The sequence below is a fragment of the Cucurbita pepo genome, chromosome 3, assembly GCF_057944985.1.
Source record: "Cucurbita pepo subsp. pepo isolate OVF chromosome 3, ASM5794498v1, whole genome shotgun sequence".
Lineage (NCBI taxonomy): Eukaryota > Viridiplantae > Streptophyta > Magnoliopsida > Cucurbitales > Cucurbitaceae > Cucurbita > Cucurbita pepo.
In genome coordinates this window covers 3,174,041-3,196,369 of record NC_141800.1, presented here as the reverse complement: position 1 = coordinate 3,196,369, position 22,329 = coordinate 3,174,041, and the positions used below count along the sequence as shown (strand labels likewise).

Below are 22,329 nucleotides of genomic sequence, written 5' to 3'. Positions count from 1 at the left end.
ATCTGTTAGCTGTGAGGGCTGAGCCAGACACTAAAAGGTGTGTCAAAGTGTCAGAGGTGAAATATCTCTCACTAACAGACGCGTCTTAAAACGGTGAAGCTGATGGTAATATCGATGTTTAAATTTTGAGTATTCAAAATAATGCTTTTAGATCATTTAAAAAAAAAAAAAAAAATAGCAACTTGTAAGGGATGATAAGAGAGTGGAATAAATGTTCATTAATATTTGGGAAGAAGTCCTCCAAATTTTCTAAAATTTCAATTCATTATTACAAATTGAAAAAATTCAATATTTTAATTTCATCTTGGAAAAAAAAAATGAATAAAGCGATTTAGTCATATTTATTAATTGGAATGGAGAAATAAAATAATTTGACAAAATTAAGAACTATTTAATGTAGGGAAAATAATTTTAAAATTATTCACCAAAGTCAGAGCAGTACCAATAAAACCCTAATTTTTTAAAAACGAAATTGCAAAAACATGGGACATGTGTACTGCCACCTAATATTATTATTATTAATTAATAAATAGGTTTTTAATTGTAAAAACAAAAGTCATATTTTTTTTTTATATTTTTACGCAACTTTCTTGCGAGTAATTTCATATTCAGGAAAAACATTGGCCACAAGATAATATTAAAATAATTTTTCAGCTACTTTTATTTATATATATATATATATATGTTATTATTTTAAATAGAATCTAGCTCGATATAATATATATTTCGTGACACTCGAATAAATGAATAAATCTTGACCACATACGATTGAGAATGATCATGAGAATAAGATTGACTAAACGCTTAAAAGAATTAAAATCTCTACCTATACTAACAATGTGCACTTTTTTTTCAATGACTTTATACAGGTTAAAACACATATTTTATTTTAGAGCAATTTTATGTTCAATGACCTCCAGATAATTTTCCTAGAATATATATGATTGAGAACATAACATACATAGAAACTTGTGTTGGGACCATCGGGTAGTCGAATCATGCAAAGAGTTCCGATTTAAAATCTCATGTATATTAAATTTTTAAAAAAAAAGTTATTGTAAATTGGATGAACTATTATGAATTTGAACACATGTCATGAACAAGTCGAACTCATTAATTAAAACATTGAATAAAATATATTTTGATGTCAAATCCACCTCTTTTAATAATTTGAAATGTTATGAGATTGGTCTATTTATTCCATAGTTTCAATTTTATTTTAACTTATCCTTAGAAATTTTTTATCCTCTAAAAAAATTTAAAAAGTAATGTTATAAGTTAACAAATAATAAACGACGAAATTGATAACATATAATTTGGGTAAGAAAAAATGACAATTTATCGTCTCTCCTATTATACATTTTCAAACAAATTATGTTGATTAAACATGATTTGACAAAATGTCAAAAGAATTTAAAACAAGCATGCAGTCACATGCAACACAGAGTTAAGAGACGCATCTGGACGATACATCTTCAATACTTTAATGTTTTGACTTCTTTAGATCCGACACTTGCCATGTGTTTCAATCTCAGTGGCTTGTCTTCCAACCCGACCGCCTAGATCTAGTTTTTGGTGCAAAGTCAACCATCAGAATATATATATATATATATATATATATATATATATATATATATATATATATATATATATATATATATTCAATTTATTATTATTTTTATTCATTTTAAATTTGGAGAAAATAGTTTTTAAATTTACAACATTTTATAAGGTTTTACTTTTAATACTTTTTGGTAAATATTTAAATTTTATGGGCGGAAAAATAATTATTTTAAAGTATGGGGATGACTTCATATAAAGTTACAAGGTCTCTTTCGTTTTTTTTATATCATCCCAATTGATGGATAAATAATATTATTTAGAAAAAAAAAACTAAAAATACTTTTGTAATAAAAATATAATGACAGTGGCAGTTTAGTCATTTCAACTCCCTCCCCTATTATAAAAACGGGAAGAAGCTCATTAATTGCCCCTTTAGGTAGCGGAAGGCACCTGGAAAAAGCCATCGATTGGAAGAACAGAAACAGAGTCCAGCCGTCGCGTCTCCGGCCGCCGCTGTTTCCTCTGTCCGATCAAATCGCTCTTCTTCTTTCTGCGTGTCGCCGGAACTCGTATATCCGACGACCGATTCTTGTTGGGATCTGTGGAGCAGAAATTAGAAGGCATGGTGGGATTTTTTGCGATTCCGTTGGAGATTTCCGCTAGGTTACTCTGGACTACCAGTTTCTTCCGCCACAAGCGATCTTGATCCTGTTTTTCCTTTTCCTTTTCGAGATTACTGTTCGTGTTTTAGGTTAGTAGTAAACCTTCGCCTTAGTCAAATTCGAAATTTCGTACAAATTTAACCTCTACGTCGCTGGAATCGGAGATTTTAATGGAATCTGGGCGGTTCTTGTTTAATCCGCCGCCTTGCGGTGGCAACATGCTTTACCTTGGCGGAGCCGGTAGCGATCCTGTTCTGCGAGGTCAATTTCTCTTCCGATCTCTTTTATTTGTATTGATTCATAGCTATAAAGTTTTTTCAAAGCATTTTAATCAAACTTCTACTTCTATACTTTAATATACACTTATTCGTTAGAACATTTAATGTTTTTATTTTCAATTTTACTTCAAATAGAACTCAATAACAGAGATACTTTTAAAATTTTAATTTCCTTTAATAACCCTTCAATTTAAAATATTTTTTAAAAAGTTTTGAAAACTTCAAAAAAAAAACTTTTCAAAATGTTTTTTTTTTTTTTTTAGAATTTAGCTATAAGAATTCAATTAATTACTTGAAGAAAATGAAATCATATTAAAAAATTGTGAGAAAAACAAAACATATTAAGAAATATTCACCCAAATTTTAAAAACAAAAATTAATGTTTTTTTTTTTTTTTTTTTTTTTGTGGATAATTTTTTAATAATTTTTTTTTATTTTCGACAAATTTATGAACTTTTCAAAGGAGAGAGAGAGAGAGGAGTGATGACGTAGAGTTTTTGAAAACCCTATGATTTGTTTATGTTTTCTCATTATTTAAAGCGTCATTATAATGTTTATAATTAAGTAGTGGTCTAGAATTTATTTAAATTTGTTAATAATGGTTAGTTAATAAATTACCGCATGCTAACTTTTTGGAATAATCCAAAAATAAGCCTATATTTTTCCTCTTATTTTAATGGAAGTGGGTTTTTCTTTTGTTTTGATCTTCAACTTTTCGATTGAGTGCTCTTGTGTGTTTCTGCATGCATTGTTCCTTGTTTAATCAATTTACATGTTAGTGGAAACCCTTTTGTTTACAATAATAATAATGATGTTTCAAATTTTATATTGATGTATGAACTTTATGAACTTAAATTATGAAATTTTAAATATTTGGTTCTATAAAATTAATTTGTTTACCAAATTTCTAATATCCATAAAATAGTTGAACAAAAAAAGAAACTGTGATTCATGTTTATAAATACTGGATTAGCATTAAATAGTTTTGTATGGATTTTCCCTCGCAATTAAATCAAAACTTATTTTATTTTCCAATATTGTGATGAAAAATGAAGGAGGAAGAACAATGATTAGTATGACTATGCATGAGAGTCCAAAGGGGAGGCCATTTTTTCGATCACCGGACGATCTTTACGATGATGAATATTACGACGAGTTCTACCCTGAGAAGAAGCGTCGTCTCACCCATGATCAGGTTTGTTATATTTGCCTTTACTGCCCCATTTTGCCTGCTTCTGCTGCTGCACTCTTTCTGTGGGACAAAAATGAAGAAGTTGCGGAAAATTGTTGAAGGTTCAAATGTTGGAGAAGAGCTTTGATGAAGAGAACAAACTGGAGCCAGAGAGGAAGTCCCAACTGGCCAAGAAGTTGGGGCTGCAACCAAGGCAGGTGGCTGTGTGGTTCCAGAATCGTCGTGCTCGATGGAAGACAAAGCAGCTCGAAAGGGACTATGATGTTCTTAAAGCTTCATATGATTTGCTTCTGTCTAACTATGACTCAGTTATCAAAGAGAATGCAGATCTTAAATCTCAGGTGAGTTATATATACATACACATTCTTAAATTATGGTAGACGAGTAAAATTTTCACCTTATTCACTATTGGAGTATTGAATCTAGCTCGGTATATAGCTTAGTGAATTCCCGGTCAGTTGTTATCTAGTGCATTTCGAAAGATCGAACTAGAACAGCATGTCTGAAAGGATAAGAAAGAAAATAGGAAAGTTCATAAAAAACTAACAACAAGAGTTAAAGACTTAAAACAAATTTCATTATATTACTTTCAGGTGACTTCCTTAACTGAGAAATTTCTGGCTAAAGAGCTGGATGGAGGAGGAGAAGCACCAATTCCATGTGTGACATCAGAGCCTCTTCTAGCAGACATTGGCCATGTCTCCGCCCCACACTCCAGCAGAAAGGCTGAAGATCGTCTCAGTTCAGGGAGCGATGGCAGTACGGTGATCGACGATAATTGTCGACAACTCATTGATTGCTGTGATTCTTACTTCCCCAGCAACGAGTATCTGCAATGTGCACCTCTGCCTAATGGGTTGCAAATGGAACATGATGATAGCAATAACAATAGCAACTACTTGTTCTCAGACATGTTTGCAGTAACAGGCCAACAAAATCAGGAGGGAATGGGAGGGCCTCCTGCTTGGTGGACATGGCCTTAGGACAGTCATTCGACTTGTAACAGCCTGTTGCTTATACAAAATGTTAATGAAGTTCTTGTTTGTAATGAATAAAGTTGAGATATTATAGACATTGTTTGAAGTATTGTATGGCTGTGCTTAAAGAATGGTGCAAAATGTAGTGTCCACAAACTTGAACTGTAAACTTATAAGACAATGCAAGGATATAGCATACTTCAGATTTCTTGTTTGTTTTTTTTTTTTTTTCAATTGATATGCAGAAAAACCTAATCCACATGATGAAGATTCTCAAATCCGATCAGTGGAAAATCATACTCCTATTTTCAATTAACGACACCGATACTGAACTCCTATATGAAATCGGGTCATCAAGAATAATGAGAAGACAGAAAAAGATGTGCAGCTATCTACCTTTGATTGCTATAAGCACAAATATTCAAGATTGCCTATACAAGGCAAGAGTACTTGCTGGTACCTGTTACAATGATTGAGGAAGGCCCCAACCAAGTCACTCGTCAAGCACCAAGGAAGACGAGACCTACAAAAGTAAGGTCAAATTTACCATTGTTGATACTAATGCCTGCAATGGCAACAGCTGCAGAACATAGATAGGTTTAGAGTATGAGAAACATGCAGGGTAAAATTCATTTGGAGCAAAAGATAACAGGCAGGTTATTCACGAGACGAAATAGAAACCAAAACGAGTTTTCCTGCCCTCCAGTGAATGATGGGCAGGCATCTACAAATACCCAGTTGGGAAGAACATAAATGACAGAAAAAAAAAAAAAAAAACTGTGGGTGGGGAGAAGGGGGGAAAGAAATGTAAAGAATTAACTATGTTTACAACAGAGTTTCAATTCTTTTTCTAGACTTCCCTTCTCCCTTTTCTATTTATACATAATGCTTCTGTGTGTATGGAACTTGCTGTTTAATGACGACATCCTTCTAAACGAGTCTCGCTTGATAATAGATATCATTGGGACCCTACCTGCTCCAAGCATAAAATGAAAAACAAGAAACAAAAAAAGAAAGCTCCAGAAGTTCTGTCCAAAATTGGGCTAAGGGACCATATTATCGATTTAGAGTTGGAGCCTCAAGCAGTCTTTATGAACAAAGCGCTCAGACATAGATTCTGAACCGCTTATCCCAGTTAGCAAGGTTACCTCTATGTACAGACGGATCTGTCGGCAGCAGGGGCGCAATGGCTGCAGCAGTAAAATCGCAAATAACTCCAAATTTGTCAAGGAGCAATGGAAAAAGGTATAAACCATAAAATGAATTGAAGGTTTTGTCTTCAAACACAAGAACTCAACAACAACCATAACCACTGGAATAAACCCTGTGGATATAGTTTGTCGGGAGTTATATGATGAGACTCTCAGGTTAAACCTCTGGTTCCTTTCTTTTCTTGCCAGATTTCTTGCTGCTTATCCTGGGCTTTTCTGTTAAATCCACACCAGCTAGCTTCTGATCTGGTATACTGCTCGGGTCCAAATAGTCATTTGGATCTTGGTTGGGCGATATCTTCTCGTATATAATAGCAGCATCAAGAGAGAATATGCGGAGTGCAAGAGAAGATACCGTAGAAATTTTGGCAGCAGCAGAGAGAGATGACCAGTACCACCATTCATTCTTCAAGTATTCCGTTCTTATCATGTCCTCTAATGCAATTGTTGCCTGGACCATCTGGAGAAATGAATAAAGTATTAGTTTCACCTCAAGAAATTCAAGAACCAAGACATTTACTCATTGCTTCAAACTCAGCTAAAACTTCAAGCAAATTAACAAGCACCACATAATTTTGTAAAAGAAATGTATCTAGATGCACTTGCAAGAAATAGATGCACTGCAACATATGTCAAGAAAAAGGAAAACAAATCAGCCCACAAATCAGATAATGATAATTGAAGTACCCAGACACGGTATCTGAGGTATCTGAATTAAGGAATACTGACCTCAAAAATTGTTCCTGCAGATTTTACAAATGCACGCCAGGCCCATCTCCGTTCAATACGTAGTTTTGATGGTCTTATAGCTTCATCAGGAAGTGCAGCATCCATGTCAAGCAAATTCTTTTTCAGTCCTCTAACAACATGCAAGATTCTGCCAACTAATGGCCTCTGTGAAGATTGTGGGATGACAAAGCCTCTACCAATCCCAAACTCTGACAAACGGCTATTCATACTGATTTTTTTACTTCTTGGTTCTGGGAATCCTGTTGCCGGCCTTTTTGCTTTCAGTGCACTAATTTCATTTCCAGCAGGTCTTTGGATTGAATTATCAATAGACGAATTTTGATGGCAAGCATTTTCCAGAACAATATTTCCTAGTGAAGCCTGCCTTTCAGAAGACAAGGTTCCATCCTCCCGAGTACCAGAATCTTGATTGAGATCAATTACGTTCAATGTTGATTCCCTAATGTATGGTGATATAGATGATACAAATGATGGAACCCCATTAGAACTAATAAGTCCAATCTCCTTAATGACATCCTTGTTTGAATCCTTCGTCAAAAACTTAGAGGAGATGAGATTGAAGTCAAATGGGCACACCATGCCGTCATTCTGAAATTTACTTAACCCCATACTATGGTTAAAATATCCTCCTTTAGAAGTTTCTGCTGTGGTCATGCTTGAACTCTCCTCTTGCTTGCTCTCAAATTTGATATTGCATTTACTTTTTGAAGGGCCTCCAACTTCCTTGACACCATCACATTGGGCAGGGTGTAAACTACACTTTCCATTATCATGCTCCTCAAGTTCAGCAACAGTTAAAAAACTCTTATGGCAAGAGAGACAATGGAACCTAGATGGCCAGACAGGTTCCAAGCATACACACCTAAACATTTTCTCATCTTCAGCTAACCTGGTCTTGTCTAGCCATCTATTAAAGTCATCAGGCATTTCAAATTCAAGGAAAGGACCATACTTACTTTCTAATGCAGCAGATGCCCTGGTAAAAGTAAAACCAGAACATTCAGGTTTTTCAACATCCGAGCTTGATGATGAGTCCTTTAACTGCTCCTCGGGACTTTGATTATAAGATCGTGAAGAGATCTGAAATCTAGGTTTATACCATTGCAAAATAGACTCCTTTAACTCCCTTTCTTTGGGGTCATTATCTTTCAACCAATCAATGAGTTTCAATATGTCTGCCTCTGTTTGATAAGAAACCCATGGAAAATTTCCAATAGAATCCCTTGGCAGATGAAGTAGTGAGGAATACATGTTTGACCCATCTAAACCTGAACAATTACCATTGCTTGTTGAAGTATAATTCTTAAACACATGACCCTTACCAACTCGGTCTCTAGATTCACTTCCAATCTGTACCAAACTCCCACTAGTGATGATTTGCGGCTGTCCATTTGACATAACACTAGCCCAATACAACCGACCAGCAGAGTCACTACCCAAAAACTCCCTCCGGACAGATACCTTCAGAAGCTCCAACTCTATACTTGCTATAGAATCCTGCAGCTGCAATATGTCCTTCTTAATATTATCCAACTCATTGTGATAGGCTTGTGATTCATTCAAATGAGGAAGATGAGGAGCTACAGACACTCCGTTAGCATCACAAAGTGTCCAATGATGCTTTGCGGATGGTAGAATAGAAATTTCAGTCTCTATATTACTTTGTTCAGAACCATCAACTTTTTGTGGCAAAGAACTGGACAAAGGTGGCTCATTGAATTTTACAGGTTTGCCACTGTTTTGAGAACCTGAATTGGATAGAACATTGCCACCAGCATCATTGTTATCGATAACATCATTGGCATTGCTCGTTTGCTCTTGAAAACTTGCATGATTGTGACACTTGTTCACTAAGGTCGTTAAAAATGAGAAGTGATCAGAAGCACCAAGCCTAGCTCCATCATAATGACCCTGTCCTGAAACATCAACAGACAACATATTGAAGTGGGAAAACCAATAAAAATATTGGGAGGTAAAACATTTATTGCAATTAGCATAGAAGACCCATCCTTCATCCCACCTTCTCGAACTGCACTAACCATAGTTGTATCAAGCTTTGCAGCTCTTGCAGCCACAACTTCTTCCCTAAACTTGAGGGTTTTCCACTCCATGAAACACGAACGTAACTTCTGCTGCAACTCTGCCGATGCCTCCACACACTGCTCAAGATGTTGTCGAATTAAGGCAGAGCTAAGCAACTCATCACATAGATATTTGAGCAAGAATAATCGCTGCATCCAGAAGAAATATAAGCATAAGGACATATGAACCATGAAATGAAAACCGCCTTTCAGATTATGTTAGGATCCCAACAACAAGAAACACAAAATCATATTATATTGCAATATCAATAGCCCTTAAAGAGGGGTATTGACTCTCCCCAAGTCCCATGGGACAATCCCCAAAACAATCCTCTAGTCCTAGGATCCCTCACTACTCATATTTATAACCAAGTCCTCCTAACTAATTACCACTATGCCCTTACTAACATCCTACAAATATTCCCAATAATTCTTCTAATGTGTGGTAACTGAATTGAGGCATAGTAAATATGACCGAATACTTTATTACCATTGTAATATAAATAAAAGTGCACAAGAAAAATACTACATAATTTAGAGGAATCAAATAAAATAATGAAATAGGAGAAAAAAAATGTAAGCTTATGTCCATACGCATAATGAGAAAATTAACAAACCTCGTCCACACTGAACTCCCAATACTCCTTCTCTTCCAATGCAGCTGCTAGATTGGCAAGTTTATCCAGAAAATCACGAGTAACTTCTCCTCGGAATTTCTTGCCTTTGTGCAGGTTAGTAATGTGGCTCTTAGTATGGTTAGATGGATCTTCAACCCTATGTGTTCCCATTACACAAGAGGGACAGTACCAGTTCCCTTCAGGAATCCTGGCAAGAGGAGGATTCAAACAATATGTATGATATTCAGCATCACATGTATCACAGAGAAGGACACTGTCATCATCTTTATCAATGCCACACACTTTGCAGACTCCTTCATCCCAAGGGGCTTTCGGAATCTCATTTGAGGACATGACAAAGCTATCTACTTCCACTTTCGTCTCTGCATTCACAGATTCTAGCTTGGAGAACTCCTGAAGTCTTCCAATAAGAGATACAACCTGCAGAAAAAGTTATAATCTTATCTTCAGAGACAGAGCAAAAGAAAAGGGACAAGAACACCGTAGTAGTTTTCAAGGTGCTCCTATGACGGTAATGAATACAAGGTTTTCTGTCAAGTGTCAAAAATATGCATCAGTAACTGTACATGTTCGAAAGGGAGAATAACAGAATACTGGCTTCAGCTTATGTACACCGCAATGAAATTCATTCTTAAAACCCTTAACTTACCAAAACCATTATAAAATTTCTCATTTATAAGAAATGATAGGATATCCCAAAAAAAAGGCTAGGAGAAAGTTGGAATTTGGTCCATACAGTTTAAAAGTTAGAATACATCCCTATGGATTGATAAAACCCTGACTATTTATGAGGATTTTATCACACTATAGGGACTATTTATGAGGTTAAATTAAACCATGAGGATAAAATTCTAACTTTTAAGACCATAGAGACTATATTTTAACTTTTAGGATTCAGTTCTTGTAAAGGGGGAGGTCAAACTCATTAAGGAAAAAAGAAAGAACTCCCATATGACAATATGTTGATTCACATCCAAGCAATCATATCTATATTTCCCACGTTACATTTCTCTTCTCCAAAATTCCTTTAAAACCAACTCTAACCTAAAATAAGACATTGAGAAGTTGTCGGACAACCAAGAGAGAAACAGATGTGTTAATCACAGGGACAATCATCAGCTTTCCCTTGACTTCAAAAGGTTAATGGATGAGCACGTGAAAAGAAGAACACTGTTCATCTCTCAGTGGTTACTGAGGTAGAAAGGAACGATTTATTAAACAAACTGCGTTCCTTAAGCATCAAGAATCCACTGATGAAAAAGGGGTGGTGAAAGCTTGAACTCTGTCAAAAGAATCTCTGAGGCACAATGTCATGGACTCTCTCGCTGGTTCAACGAAAGTATAGTTTTTTATGGTGGCAAAGCCCCATGGACTAGAGGTAAATTAAATTTTTCTCTTTTAGTCTTTTTAAAGGTAGAAGATTATAATGCAGATTCAGGAAGTTCTACAATCATTGTGGTTTTCACGCACCCACAGGTAGTACATCCTAGCTAACAGCCATCTATTCTTTTTAAATACAAAAGAAACAAGATAATTGAGGCTCCATATCTTTGGATACATAATATGTTTTCAGGCGTCTAGGACTTTTCTGCCTAAAGAGTGTCGTAACTGCTCCTTTTTTATGTATGCCAACAGAAGATTATATTGGTAATCTCTTTGGCTTAAGAAATGATAAATGAGTATCCATGTTTTCCTCGAAGATTTTTTGTTCCTACATTATTTTAACTAAAATATGTTTCTTCAAAATAAATATGAGAAAATGAAAGGTTTTTAAATCAAGAAATAACACTCAAAAATTAAAACTTAAAACATTTATCTACATGCGGTTCCAACCATGTTTTCCTTGAAGGTTTTTTGTTCCTACATTATTTAACTAAAATATGTTTCTTCAAAATAAATATGAGAAAATGAAGGGTTTTTAAATCAAGAAATAACACTCAAAATATTAAAACTTAAAACATTTATCTGCATGCGGTTCCAATGATGAAATTGTAAACAGACATCTTATGCACATCACAACTACGGTACATCACTGCCAAATTATGAAAACATTAAAATTGTAAAGAGAAATGGAAAGAAGTGAGAACAAAAAGGCACATACCTCATTTTCATACAGTCTCTCAAAATTCCTGGATAATGTCTCAACTAATTCAACCAAATCAGGCTGATCACCATAAGCATAGCGTAAGTTATTCCAGAGCTGCAAGGGGATATCGACCATCAATACCAATAAGCTTTTTGGATAGGAGAGAGCCAAAGCCCAAAGAAAAAGTAGTAAGAACGAGCAATTAAAACAAAACACAACATGGAAGGAAATAGCAAAAATAAAACTCATCCATGATTAGCTTACAGTAACGTTTAAGAACTTTGAGCATGAACCACCAACTTCTTTTGAGATCAGAAAAATTTTATTATAGAAAAGAAAGATTGCAGAAGAGGAAGAAAAAGATATTTCGTCCTCAAAGGCCTCCATAGTTCGTCTGAATATTATGACATAAACTCCAATGGGGAACCAACCAACTGAATGCTAATAAAGCAATCCCAAAAGTATCCGCAACTGAGAGGAGTTCCCTCAAAAATCCCTTTGTTACTTTCAGCTAAAATAACAAATACAAGGCAGCTTCTAAATTAGAGGCATCGGCTGAGAAGAAAGCTCCTGAACTGTTAAGTACCTAGCACCGTAGCATGGATCTAGCTGAAGTTTTTTTATTTTATTTTTATTTTTTTAATGAGAAATCGAACTTTAGTTGAGAAATAATGAAAGAGTGCAAAGGCAACAAAAAAACAAAAAAGAAACCCACAAAAAGGGGAGCCAAGTAACAAAGAATAAAAAGGGACTCCAATCCAATACCCAATGAGACCTAGAAATTAATTATTAAAAGACCTTGTCACTAATACCCGATGAGAAAAATGGGACCAAATGGAACAAACCCCAACCTGCCACAAGAACAACTCTTTCTCATAGAAAGGTGAATAAAGAAGAAACTCTGTGATCGCCTCCCTACAACTCTCAAAGCTGAAGTTGAATGTCTCACAAAAACAGTTCCACAAAGCCCTAACAAAATCACGTCTCTAGAGTAAATGATCCTCCGCCACCATCCTGCAAAGAATACAACAAGATGGCCTGACAAACGAGGACCCTTAGCCAAGATCGGATCCTAGGTGTTAACTCTTCCATGCCCAACATGCCACACAACGAACTTAACCTTTTTGGAAATCTTTACCTCTCCAATGGAAGGAACTAGCCAAACAACAAAAGAAAGAAAGATTTGCAAGAGAAGCCTTTGGAAGGGCAAGGACTCTAGATGCAATCTTTCCTCCTATAAGGGCTAAACCGGTAACGACAAGCAAAGATCACAAAGCCAAGACATCTATATTTGCCTATTGTCCAATGGACAACAAAAACTCAAGTAAAGAGAAGGTAGAATCCCAGCAAGAGTAAGGATAGAAGCCACCATATGATTCTTCTGGGAAGCCAACTAATATAATCGTAAAAATGGAAGGGTCTATCCTCTAACCACCAATCATCCCAAAAATAAGTATATATCTCATTTCCCACCAAATTTTGAACAAAAAAATAAATTAAAAAATATCTCAACTGAAGTATCTTTCCACGAGTTTCTGGAAGTACCCTACATCCCAACCACATTCCAATAAAAAAGATGAGGCTCATGATTGCCAACAATAACCTAGTGCTGCAAGGTGTCAAAGTCGGGTTGGCATTGCCAAAGTCATTTAGTCAGTAGGGTCTTGTTTCTCCCCCGAACATTACCTATGCCTAACCCCTTCCTCCAACAACCTAGACACCACCTCCGGTCTCACGAGATACGAATTCTTATAAACATGCAGTTGCCTGTTGGAATGCCACTCAACAACTTTCCTTTTAGGATGCACTTTGAATGTCTCATGGACAATGTTCTTTGTATTTTGATCAGGCAGAAGCTCATAACAAACGTTTACCTAAATTGCATTTATATATAAAATTTTACGTAAATTGCATTTTAACACAAAAGCTGACCTAAATTGCACACCTCCTGTCTTTAGTGAAAGCACTATTTTTTAACAAAAGAAATATATTTATACCATAGAACCTTCGTGGGAAATTAATTGATAAGGAAATAAATTTATATCATCCTAATTCAGTTATATTTATATGTTTGCGTATATATCTAGATAATGAACATATATATGCATAATGCACAGGGACAAATTTATCATCAACCTACACATATCCCATTGCTAAATGAAAGTTTTTCTTTAGCATTAGGATATTAATAAAGACAGTGGTAGTTTGGAAGTTCTTGGTTATGAATAGGGAGAGCTAGGGATTTTAGAAGGGATTATTTTGAGATTGTCCAGTCTCCGACTTGGAAGAGAGCCCACACTACAACCAAAATATTCCCGCTCTAGGATCCCTAACTCCCCCTATTTATAACACCAAGGCACCCCTAGTTAGTTACAACTATGGCCTAATTATATCTTACTACTATTTCCAATTTATCATTATTAATACGAATTCTGATTAAAGAATAAAAACAAACCTCCTGAACATCCTCGAGAAATGCTTCAAGTGATCCAGCATAAGACCCAGCAGCTAATCTCAAATCAATAGTCCGGAAGTCCAATGGCCGAGAAACCATGGCTGGTGAACCAAGAAGTCCTTCATCATCATTATCACTTGAAGCAATCAATTTCCTGCCAAGCAAGTTACAGAAGACTTTTGCATCATCTGCAGCAGCAGCGCGACGTAATACAATGCGACATTGCTTCATGACAATATCTGATATAGAAATAGTAGTTTTCCTCTTTCTTCGTTTTTCAACTCTCTGAGGCAAGCCAGCACCACATATTTCGGCTAGTAATGAAAGAACAGCTTTCTGCATTTGATAATCAGAAACAAGCAAGTTATATAAACAACCACAATGTTGAAATAAGCACAAGGCATTTGGAAATAAGTAAGCTGTATTCAACTAAGAACTATAAATTCCTGAAGCCAAAAACAAGAGCCCAGACAATATAATTTTCCACAGATTATCTGTTTGAATATTTCCAGTTTATGTAAACAGCAAAGACTCCGCATATTATGACCACAAACTATGCTCACAACTGCAACTGTCCTCTCTCTTCAAGGCCAGCTAATGTGTATATCTACCCTTGTATGGGCATCTCTTTTATGAAGACACTGTGATATGAATAAAGGCAGCAAACAATGTCTATATTCAATTTTTTTGTTATGAATAACCAAAGTTTCATTAAGAAAAATGAGACAAGGATATACAGAAACAAAGCCTTCAAAGAAAAGAGAAGGCAAACTATAAAAAGGGGACTCCGGTTAAGTAAAACAAAACCTAAAGGATAGTTACAAAAAAAGCATCATCACTGAGGCCTACAAAGAACCATAGTACATGACGAGGAACCAAACATCATTTGAAGTTCCCCCAAGCCCCTAAACAAGGACAAAAAACCCCAAACAAGGCAAGGAAGAAGTCCCAAAATGAGAAATAAAAAAAGCCACCTAATGTTTCCTCACAAAAAATATAGATGATATAAACGAGGAAACAGAGAGCAAGCGGGTCTATCTCCAACCACTTATCCTCCCAAAGATAATTATTCCTCCCATCAACCATCAAACAATCAATGATCAAATAGAAACAAGAGAATAAATAAAATGTAGAGAATAAATAAAATAGCACCTTTGTAGGTCCTGATGCGTTGCCCTTGTAAACTTCCTTGCTAATTGAACGTTCCAATATCCTTTTTGCCCAATCCGGTGGATTCCTCTCCAAAGCTTCATAAACACACTTTCTAATTCTAGTTCCTACATTTGTAGGCAACTTTCTAACAGGTTCTAGCACTCGTGCCCACTCTGGCATATTACCATCAGTAACCAGCACCCTCTCCCAACCACCAGTTGGGTCAGAGACTTCTTCTTCTATTGTAATAACATGCTTTTCTCTATTCAATGATCCAAAGATTTGCTTTGTAGCCTCTGCAAGCAGCTGAAAATAACAAATATTAGTGTTGACCCAAAAAAGAAAAGATTAAAAGGGTAACAACTAATCTAACATGCCAAAACAAAAGAACCCCGTAAACTAAACGAGGGAAAATATACAACATAATCTCAAAACTAACATGGTTACAGTAAAGTAGTTGACCCTCAGAAGTTGAAATTGATTTTCAACTTATTTGACAGGAAGAGGGTAAACATACTTTATTAGAAGGAAAAGATGTTTTTCCTTCAAAAAATCCTAATTTATGAGCCTACTACAATGCTAAAAATACATATCCACGTGGAAGCTAATATGTCAATCATGTGCCTTCAGGCTTTTCTTTCAAGTTAAAATCATAATACATAATTCAGCCTCAATCATCAAATAAGAACCATAGTGCTATCATGGTGAGACTACATGTATTATCTTTCCTTACAAAATACTATGGGCTCAAAGGTAGAAAAGAAAATCAGCACCGGCAACGGAAGTTTAACATGAATAAAAACTGCAAGAAACGTGAGTTGCCACACTCAATAAAAGATGTAAAATAACTATAAACCGTCTTACAAATGCATCTGCCTCCATCCCAGCCACTCCAGTAAGAGAGCCACAAAGCACACCACCATCACCTTGCAGGCATCGAAAGACTCTTCCACTTTCTCGAGCAGTTACTTCGGCTGACTCAAGATTTCCATCCATGGATAAGACAGCCAAGATGTACCTGTGAGCTAATTCTGGCCATGTTAGTTCATTGAGAGGGAGCAAATTCAGCTTCATTTTCCTAATAGAAGTTGCACTATCTGCATCCTTTTTCCTTCCTCGCTTTGGTTTTGACTCTCCAGAATCAAAATTTGGATCCACAAGAGCAGCTACCTTGGACTGAAGCTCAGTGATTAGCACTCTTAACAGAGAAGTGTGAGCTTTTGTAAAAGCTGCACCCATGCATCTGCTGTTCGTTGAGGAAGCTAGATTACCTTCCTTCATCACCCTTGTTTCCATTTGTATAAATGCATGTGGATCTCCATTAGCATTAAATTTTGAAGATACTCGGTCATTTGAGAACTCGGTGTTAAGAGAATTTAACAGCTGGTCTTTCTTAAATTCACTTTCAGACTTTTGGAGAGTATTAGCCCCACCACCCGGCAGGTTGAGAAGATCTTCCTCAAGTTCCTCAAGAGATAAGGCCTCTTTAAGACCCAAGTTTTCATGAAAACGAGATAAGAAATCCCAAACCTGGGTCATTAAGATAACGTTGAAAGGTTTCATGCTAAAGAAACAAGATTATATGTCCAAATTAAAAACACAATTTAAATTAACTTAAATTAAAAAATTAAAAAATAAAAAAAGAGAGAGAGAGAGAGAGAAGAAGAAGTTAGCATATACCTGGTAAGCATCAACAGCAAGCTCAGGAGGAATATGCAAGCACAAAAGCTTCCCAGGAGGGGGATTCTTGTCATTGGCATCGCCATCACCAGCAAACTTGGATTTTTTCAATCTTTTAAATAAAAAATACAGTGGCTCATCTTCTTTACATTCTTCTCCATCAAATTTCTGAACCTCTAAGACTCCATTTTCAACTGTTGGTAAAGTTGCACTGTGTATTCTCTTATTTACAAACCGATATCTTGAACAGGATTGAATCCGTGGAACTTTTTCAAGTATTTCTTGCACAAATTCAACGTCTAACCCAAATCTATCCTGCTCCAGCCACTTTTCAAGTTCATCAGGCAAACTGCGTTGCTCATTTTTGACTTCAACCTCAGATCGGATGAAGGCAGAATTTGGAAAGCCACAAAATTTTGCTAATCTAGAGTTCAGTTCACTATTGTCTCCAATTCTACACTGGCCTAGAAAACCCTGTTCGTTACCAAAATGATTACAGTAGAATCTTAAAGTGCTTTTCTGATTGCATAATTTAGAACATGCTTTGATCAAATCATGTGACATCCTTTTCCATGCTGTTGATGATGAAGTATCTTCAACTGAAATCTCACCAATTTCATCTCTCACATACAGATAATCTGAGAGGTTTTCAGACTCTGCAATGGAACTTGCTTCATGATGCAATTCATTTTGCATTCTTACATTAAAAGGTCGATCAGAACAAGTACCAAGACAAGACAAAATATCATTTTCATTTGGTGGACAAAGGTCTAAGAGAATCATCTGTAAGTTCTCATCACCACCATTATTAATCAAACCATCTTCTTTGTCTTGTTCAACAGAAAAAATCTCACTTTTTCCCCTAGAGAGGACAGTTGACCCTACTGGAATTGGAAAAGCAGAGCATGGACACCTCCTAACCCTAAAGAGGGGTCCAGAATCACCGCCATCTAGCACTTCACTTATGAAAAGAGAACCAGTAACCTTGTCATGCCAACAAGATCTATAACCTATTGGACAAACCCGGGTAACATCATGATATGCAGGTCGTGCATCAATTTCTCCCAAGGAAAGAACAAAGAAGTCTTCAAACTGAAGTGGAAATCCTTCCTACGCAGTAAAACAAAAAACAAAAAATAAATCGGTAAGAAAAACAGCAATGACCGAATCAGTACATAGGCAATGTGGGGAAAGATTAGAGATACTTGAACAGAATAAACAAAAAGTAACTAGTACACTCACATAAAATTTTGATGAAATGGAACCTCCATTCTCTTCTGCCACAGCTTCCTCAGAATTTTCAAGATTTACAACTGTAACAACAGATGGGCTTTGACGGTCACACAAGAGTCCCTTACATCGATCATTAATCAAACTCCCATTGTTATCAGTAAAACCATTGGCAACCAGAGACTTGGTTGGCTTCCTTCTTTTTGGTATATAAGACTTTCCAGAAAAATGTGATGACCCTTGTCTTCTTGCTTTGGGTTGCATGGAAGACATCAACCCAAGATGACAAGCAACTTCATAGACTGAACCAAAAGTCTTTCCGTCAGGTGCATGGTAAATAGCATAAAGTTCGCTGTCAACTGATTGTTTAATCTCTACACACCATCCTTCCTCCAGCACACCATGCCTCTCAGAAATAAACTCTCTAAGCGCCTGCAAAAAGACTTCACTAGTATTTTGAGATGACAATTTAACTGATGTGCCCCTACTACTTTTACAACTTCCTATAGGACAGCCCAAATCTACATCCAAGCTTCTTCCCACAACCTGTGTCTGCTGCAATATGTCTTCTAAACCCATCTTCACTTTGTTTTTCACAATATCCGACGCTCTTTGAAGGCCATATCCATTCCCTGAATGTAACAGTGTTCTATATTTCGCAGATGAGCTAAAGGGAGTACCACGAAAAGAATTATCTACTGCAGTGTGTTTTCTAGGAAAGGAAAAGATTAAAATTGAAGTAAATTAATCTAATAATAAAATAAAAAAATAAAAACAGCACATTACTGCGTACTAGTTTAATCTCATGAAATAGAGTCGACCATAGTTGACAAACATGCATATCTTCAAAAGTAGGCAGATGAAAAACATATGACGCAACAGCATTGATAAGAGTAAGGCATCCTCCAATGTTCAAGTTAGAAGACTAACACAGAGATATGACATTGTAAATTATGTGAGACAAGCAAACAACCCATGCAAATAAACAGCAGGAGATGAACCCATGCATTCTACTCCGCAACCCATTTTATCCCCTTCAACAAGACCATAGAGGTAGAAAGCACATTTAACTGGCCAGACTTCTCTTGAATATGGCAAATAATTTCCCCAAGGTCAAGATGTTCGAAAATACTCGGATTCGCAGCCTTCAATATTTGAAGTTTGTTCTTCCCAAATTTACGAAGCTTGCATGTAACAATAAATATCATATAGCTCATCTTCACAACAACCACACTAAAGAAAAAGACATTGCCAGAACACATGCAGAGGGGTTAACAGGATCTAAGAGCATATTCTCTGACACAAAAGCATGCTAACGGGAAGTTATTCTTTTGGAAGCTGAGTGAGACATGAAACTCCGAGCGAAAAAACTAGACACATAAATCATGAGTGTTTCATTTCACTATTTCCAAAAAATTTAATAAGCCTACAATCTATAGATACTTGCATGTTCTTCGTATTATACGTGAAGCACTAATCTTCAAACATTTAACATTCAAAACGACAATAACTCCAACTAAAATTTCATAAGATTAAAAATTTATAACTCAAAGTTTTCGTGGAGGAGTGGAAACTCAAAGCATGCACTCCAGAAACTGAAAGCAGCTAGATAGAAGAGATCTAAAAGTAACTAAGCCTTTTATTTCCCATTCCACCCACAAAACCCCATATACCTGAAACCCGGCAATTCATCACCATCCTCGGCATACACATCACCATCACTAGGAGGCGAAGCGTTAATATCCAACAGCTGCTTCGACTTAACCCCAAGCGGCCACCGCTTACTTTTCACGCCGCTGCTGAAACAGTCCCCACAGACCCAATCCTCGAAATTCAACGCATGAGCGCCCCGCATTCCGGTGCAGGCCAGGTGAAACCCCCGCTCGCATCCGTCACACACCACCACATGGCCGCGCACTTCCAGCAGACCACACAAACCACACACGGAGCCCCGAACCCCGCGTGGTACATGGGCTGCGTCTCCATCAGAGGGCGGAGGGTTATCATGGAAGGAGCGGACAACGTCGAATGTATCAGATATAGTTTCGGAGAAAGAAGAAGGAGAAGGGATCTCGTTGAGATCGATACCTATGCCAGTGCCGGAACGGGTGGTGGAATCAGTGGGGTTGGGAAGGTTGTTGAGTTGTGGGTGTTCGTCGCTGGAATCGGCGAGTTCCATTATCCGAGAAGGGGTTCAAAGTTGAAGTGAATGAATAACAGGATAAAGGATAGTATCATTGCTCAGTTGAGTGATTCCGGCGGGTAATCGGAGAATGCGAGAGGGATCGACGGCTGAGATTTGAGGTTTTTGGTGGTTCTGTTTGGTTTTGATTTTGAGCGAAATAGAAGAATGAAGAGAGGTGGGGGATGAAGAAACTGGGACTGAAACAGTTTTTGTTTCTTTTTTCTTTTTTCTTTTTTTATTATTTTCATTAATAAATGCTTTTGTTTCTTTTTCTTTTTTTCTTTCTCCTTTTTCCTTTTTTTCCGTTTGGAGAGAGATGCATGCCGGGAAACGTGATGCAAGCGTACTCGCGCTGTACATTTAACACGTCGGAATCGGAAGCAACTAAACTGCTCCAAGCACCCGGTTGCCTTTCCGGATAAGGCCGTTCGGGTATCCAATTTGAATACTGAGCATCCCGGTTGCCGGTTAGCAGCTTCTATGTTAATATTTACTACAATCAAGTAAAATTTCCGTGACAAATTATGATTAAAATAACCACAGTAATTTTATTTTTGAGAAAAAAAAAAATTGATTTTGAAGCTAATTTAATTATGAAAGTAGAATCTAATTTAGCTTAATAATAAATGAAACACGATTATTGGCCGATCATTAGCCGTTACTTCAGATAGATTGCGGCGTTATTAGAATATCCGTTACTTATGATAGATTGCGGCCGTTATTTAGAATAATTCCTGTACGCTGATTCGCGATTCCGCCTTGTCGTGTTGTACATATAAGTTAAACGGATGTCACGTGTAGACCGAATAGATCCGTACATTTATAAACGGTTTCCTAAAGACAAAAATAAAAGAAATAATATATACAAGTACAAAAAAAATTAAATTAATTAAATGTCATATATATTCTAAGAATTATTGTCTTAGTGTAACACATTTAGCTTATGTGACAAATTTATTTATTTTTATTTATTTTCTCATCCTCTTGGTTATAAATTGGCACGGCCCATGAACTAGTGAGGCCCTAAAAACCCAATTCGCTGCTAATTTAAAATATATACTTTTATTTCTTATTATTTTGGTTAAATATAATCTTTTATCTACAAAAACGAAATTCATCCATTCAAATACTATTTATTTTCTATTATTTCACATTTCCTTTTTTTTTTTTTTTTAATTTAGAAAAACATAAAAACCATATAATATAATATATTAATATTAAAATAATAACCCACCTAAAAAGTTACCTGAACCGCTCCACCGACAGTAAGATATGGAAGCTTGGAACGACCAACAAAATTCCAACCCTTCTTTTTAGATTAACGAGGTTTCCATTTAAGCAGAGCCTCGTAACTTGTGAGTAAACAATACTTTATACGCAAAATACATCATTGAGTACGTAACAATACTTTATACGCAAAATACATCATTGAGTACGTAACAATCCACATCGCTGGCAAATATTCTACTCTTTCGGCTTTCCATTTCGGGCTTCACCTCAAGGTTTAAAACACGTCTACTAGGGAAAGGTTTCTACACCCTTATAAAGGGTGTTTTGTTCTCCTCCCCGACCAATGTGGGACATCACAAAGTCTCTCCTCAAACGAAGATTTTATTGACACAATTAAGTTAAGATAATGACTGTGATAGCAACAACGAACCGAGTCTTTACATTGATACTCTCATGTCTTTGCTTTTGATTTTTCGATAAGGCCTAATGTCAATGAAAATAATGTTCATTACTTATATACCGACCATCTTTCCCGTAATTAATCAATGTGAGACTCCAACCATCCTCAACCGCTATTATTCAAATAAAAATATCAAATTAATTGCGGATTATTAATGATTTGATATATTTGAATTACAAAGAGGAGGGAAAAATTGGAGGGATGAAGAGAGGTGGGGAATGGAAGAAACTCCCTGAAACAGATTTTGTTTCTTTTCTATTTTTTTTATTAATTTTTTATTTTCATCAATAACTGCTTTTGTTTCTTTCTCTTTTTTTTCTTTTTCCGTTTTCCTCTTTTTCCGTTTGGATAGACATGCAGGCCGGGGAACGTGATGCATGCGTACTCGCCCTGAATGTTTAACACGTCGGAATCGGAAGCAATTAAACAGCTCCAAACACACCCGGTTGCCTTTCCTCATAACGCCAATTTGGATACTGAGCACCCCGGTTTCCGGTTA

General features: G+C 36.3%; 2 protein-coding genes across 3 annotated transcripts; one reads left to right on the top strand and one right to left on the bottom strand.

The window, feature by feature from the left end:
• Positions 1-1,978: 1,978 nt before the first annotated feature.
• Positions 1,979-4,880, top strand: LOC111789818 (homeobox-leucine zipper protein HAT5). Its single transcript, XM_023670518.2, has 4 exons — positions 1,979-2,486; positions 3,559-3,698; positions 3,797-4,036; positions 4,289-4,880. Exons 1-4 carry the CDS (start codon positions 2,396-2,398, stop codon positions 4,676-4,678), a joined length of 861 nt encoding a protein of 286 aa, XP_023526286.1. The 5' UTR covers positions 1,979-2,395; the 3' UTR covers positions 4,679-4,880.
• LOC111789815 (methyl-CpG-binding domain-containing protein 9) lies at positions 4,207-20,361 on the bottom strand. 2 transcript variants are annotated; one of them, XR_015420282.1, is made up of 13 exons: positions 19,629-20,361; positions 17,968-18,667; positions 16,726-17,835; positions 15,910-16,575; positions 15,046-15,351; positions 13,894-14,229; positions 11,454-11,552; positions 9,332-9,772; positions 8,654-8,864; positions 6,613-8,549; positions 5,821-6,343; positions 5,133-5,195; positions 4,207-4,702 (listed from the first exon to the last, which is right to left on the bottom strand). XR_015420282.1 is itself a non-coding variant. In XM_023670517.2 (11 exons), exons 1-11 carry the CDS (start codon positions 20,132-20,134, stop codon positions 6,041-6,043), a joined length of 6,615 nt encoding a protein of 2,204 aa, XP_023526285.2. In that variant the 5' UTR covers positions 20,135-20,361; the 3' UTR covers positions 5,305-6,040. The 2 variants fall into 2 exon arrangements, 1 of the variants encoding a protein (XP_023526285.2); XM_023670517.2 differs by lacking the exons at positions 4,207-4,702; positions 5,133-5,195 and having other exon boundaries at positions 5,305-6,343.
• Positions 20,362-22,329: the final 1,968 nt, after the last annotated feature.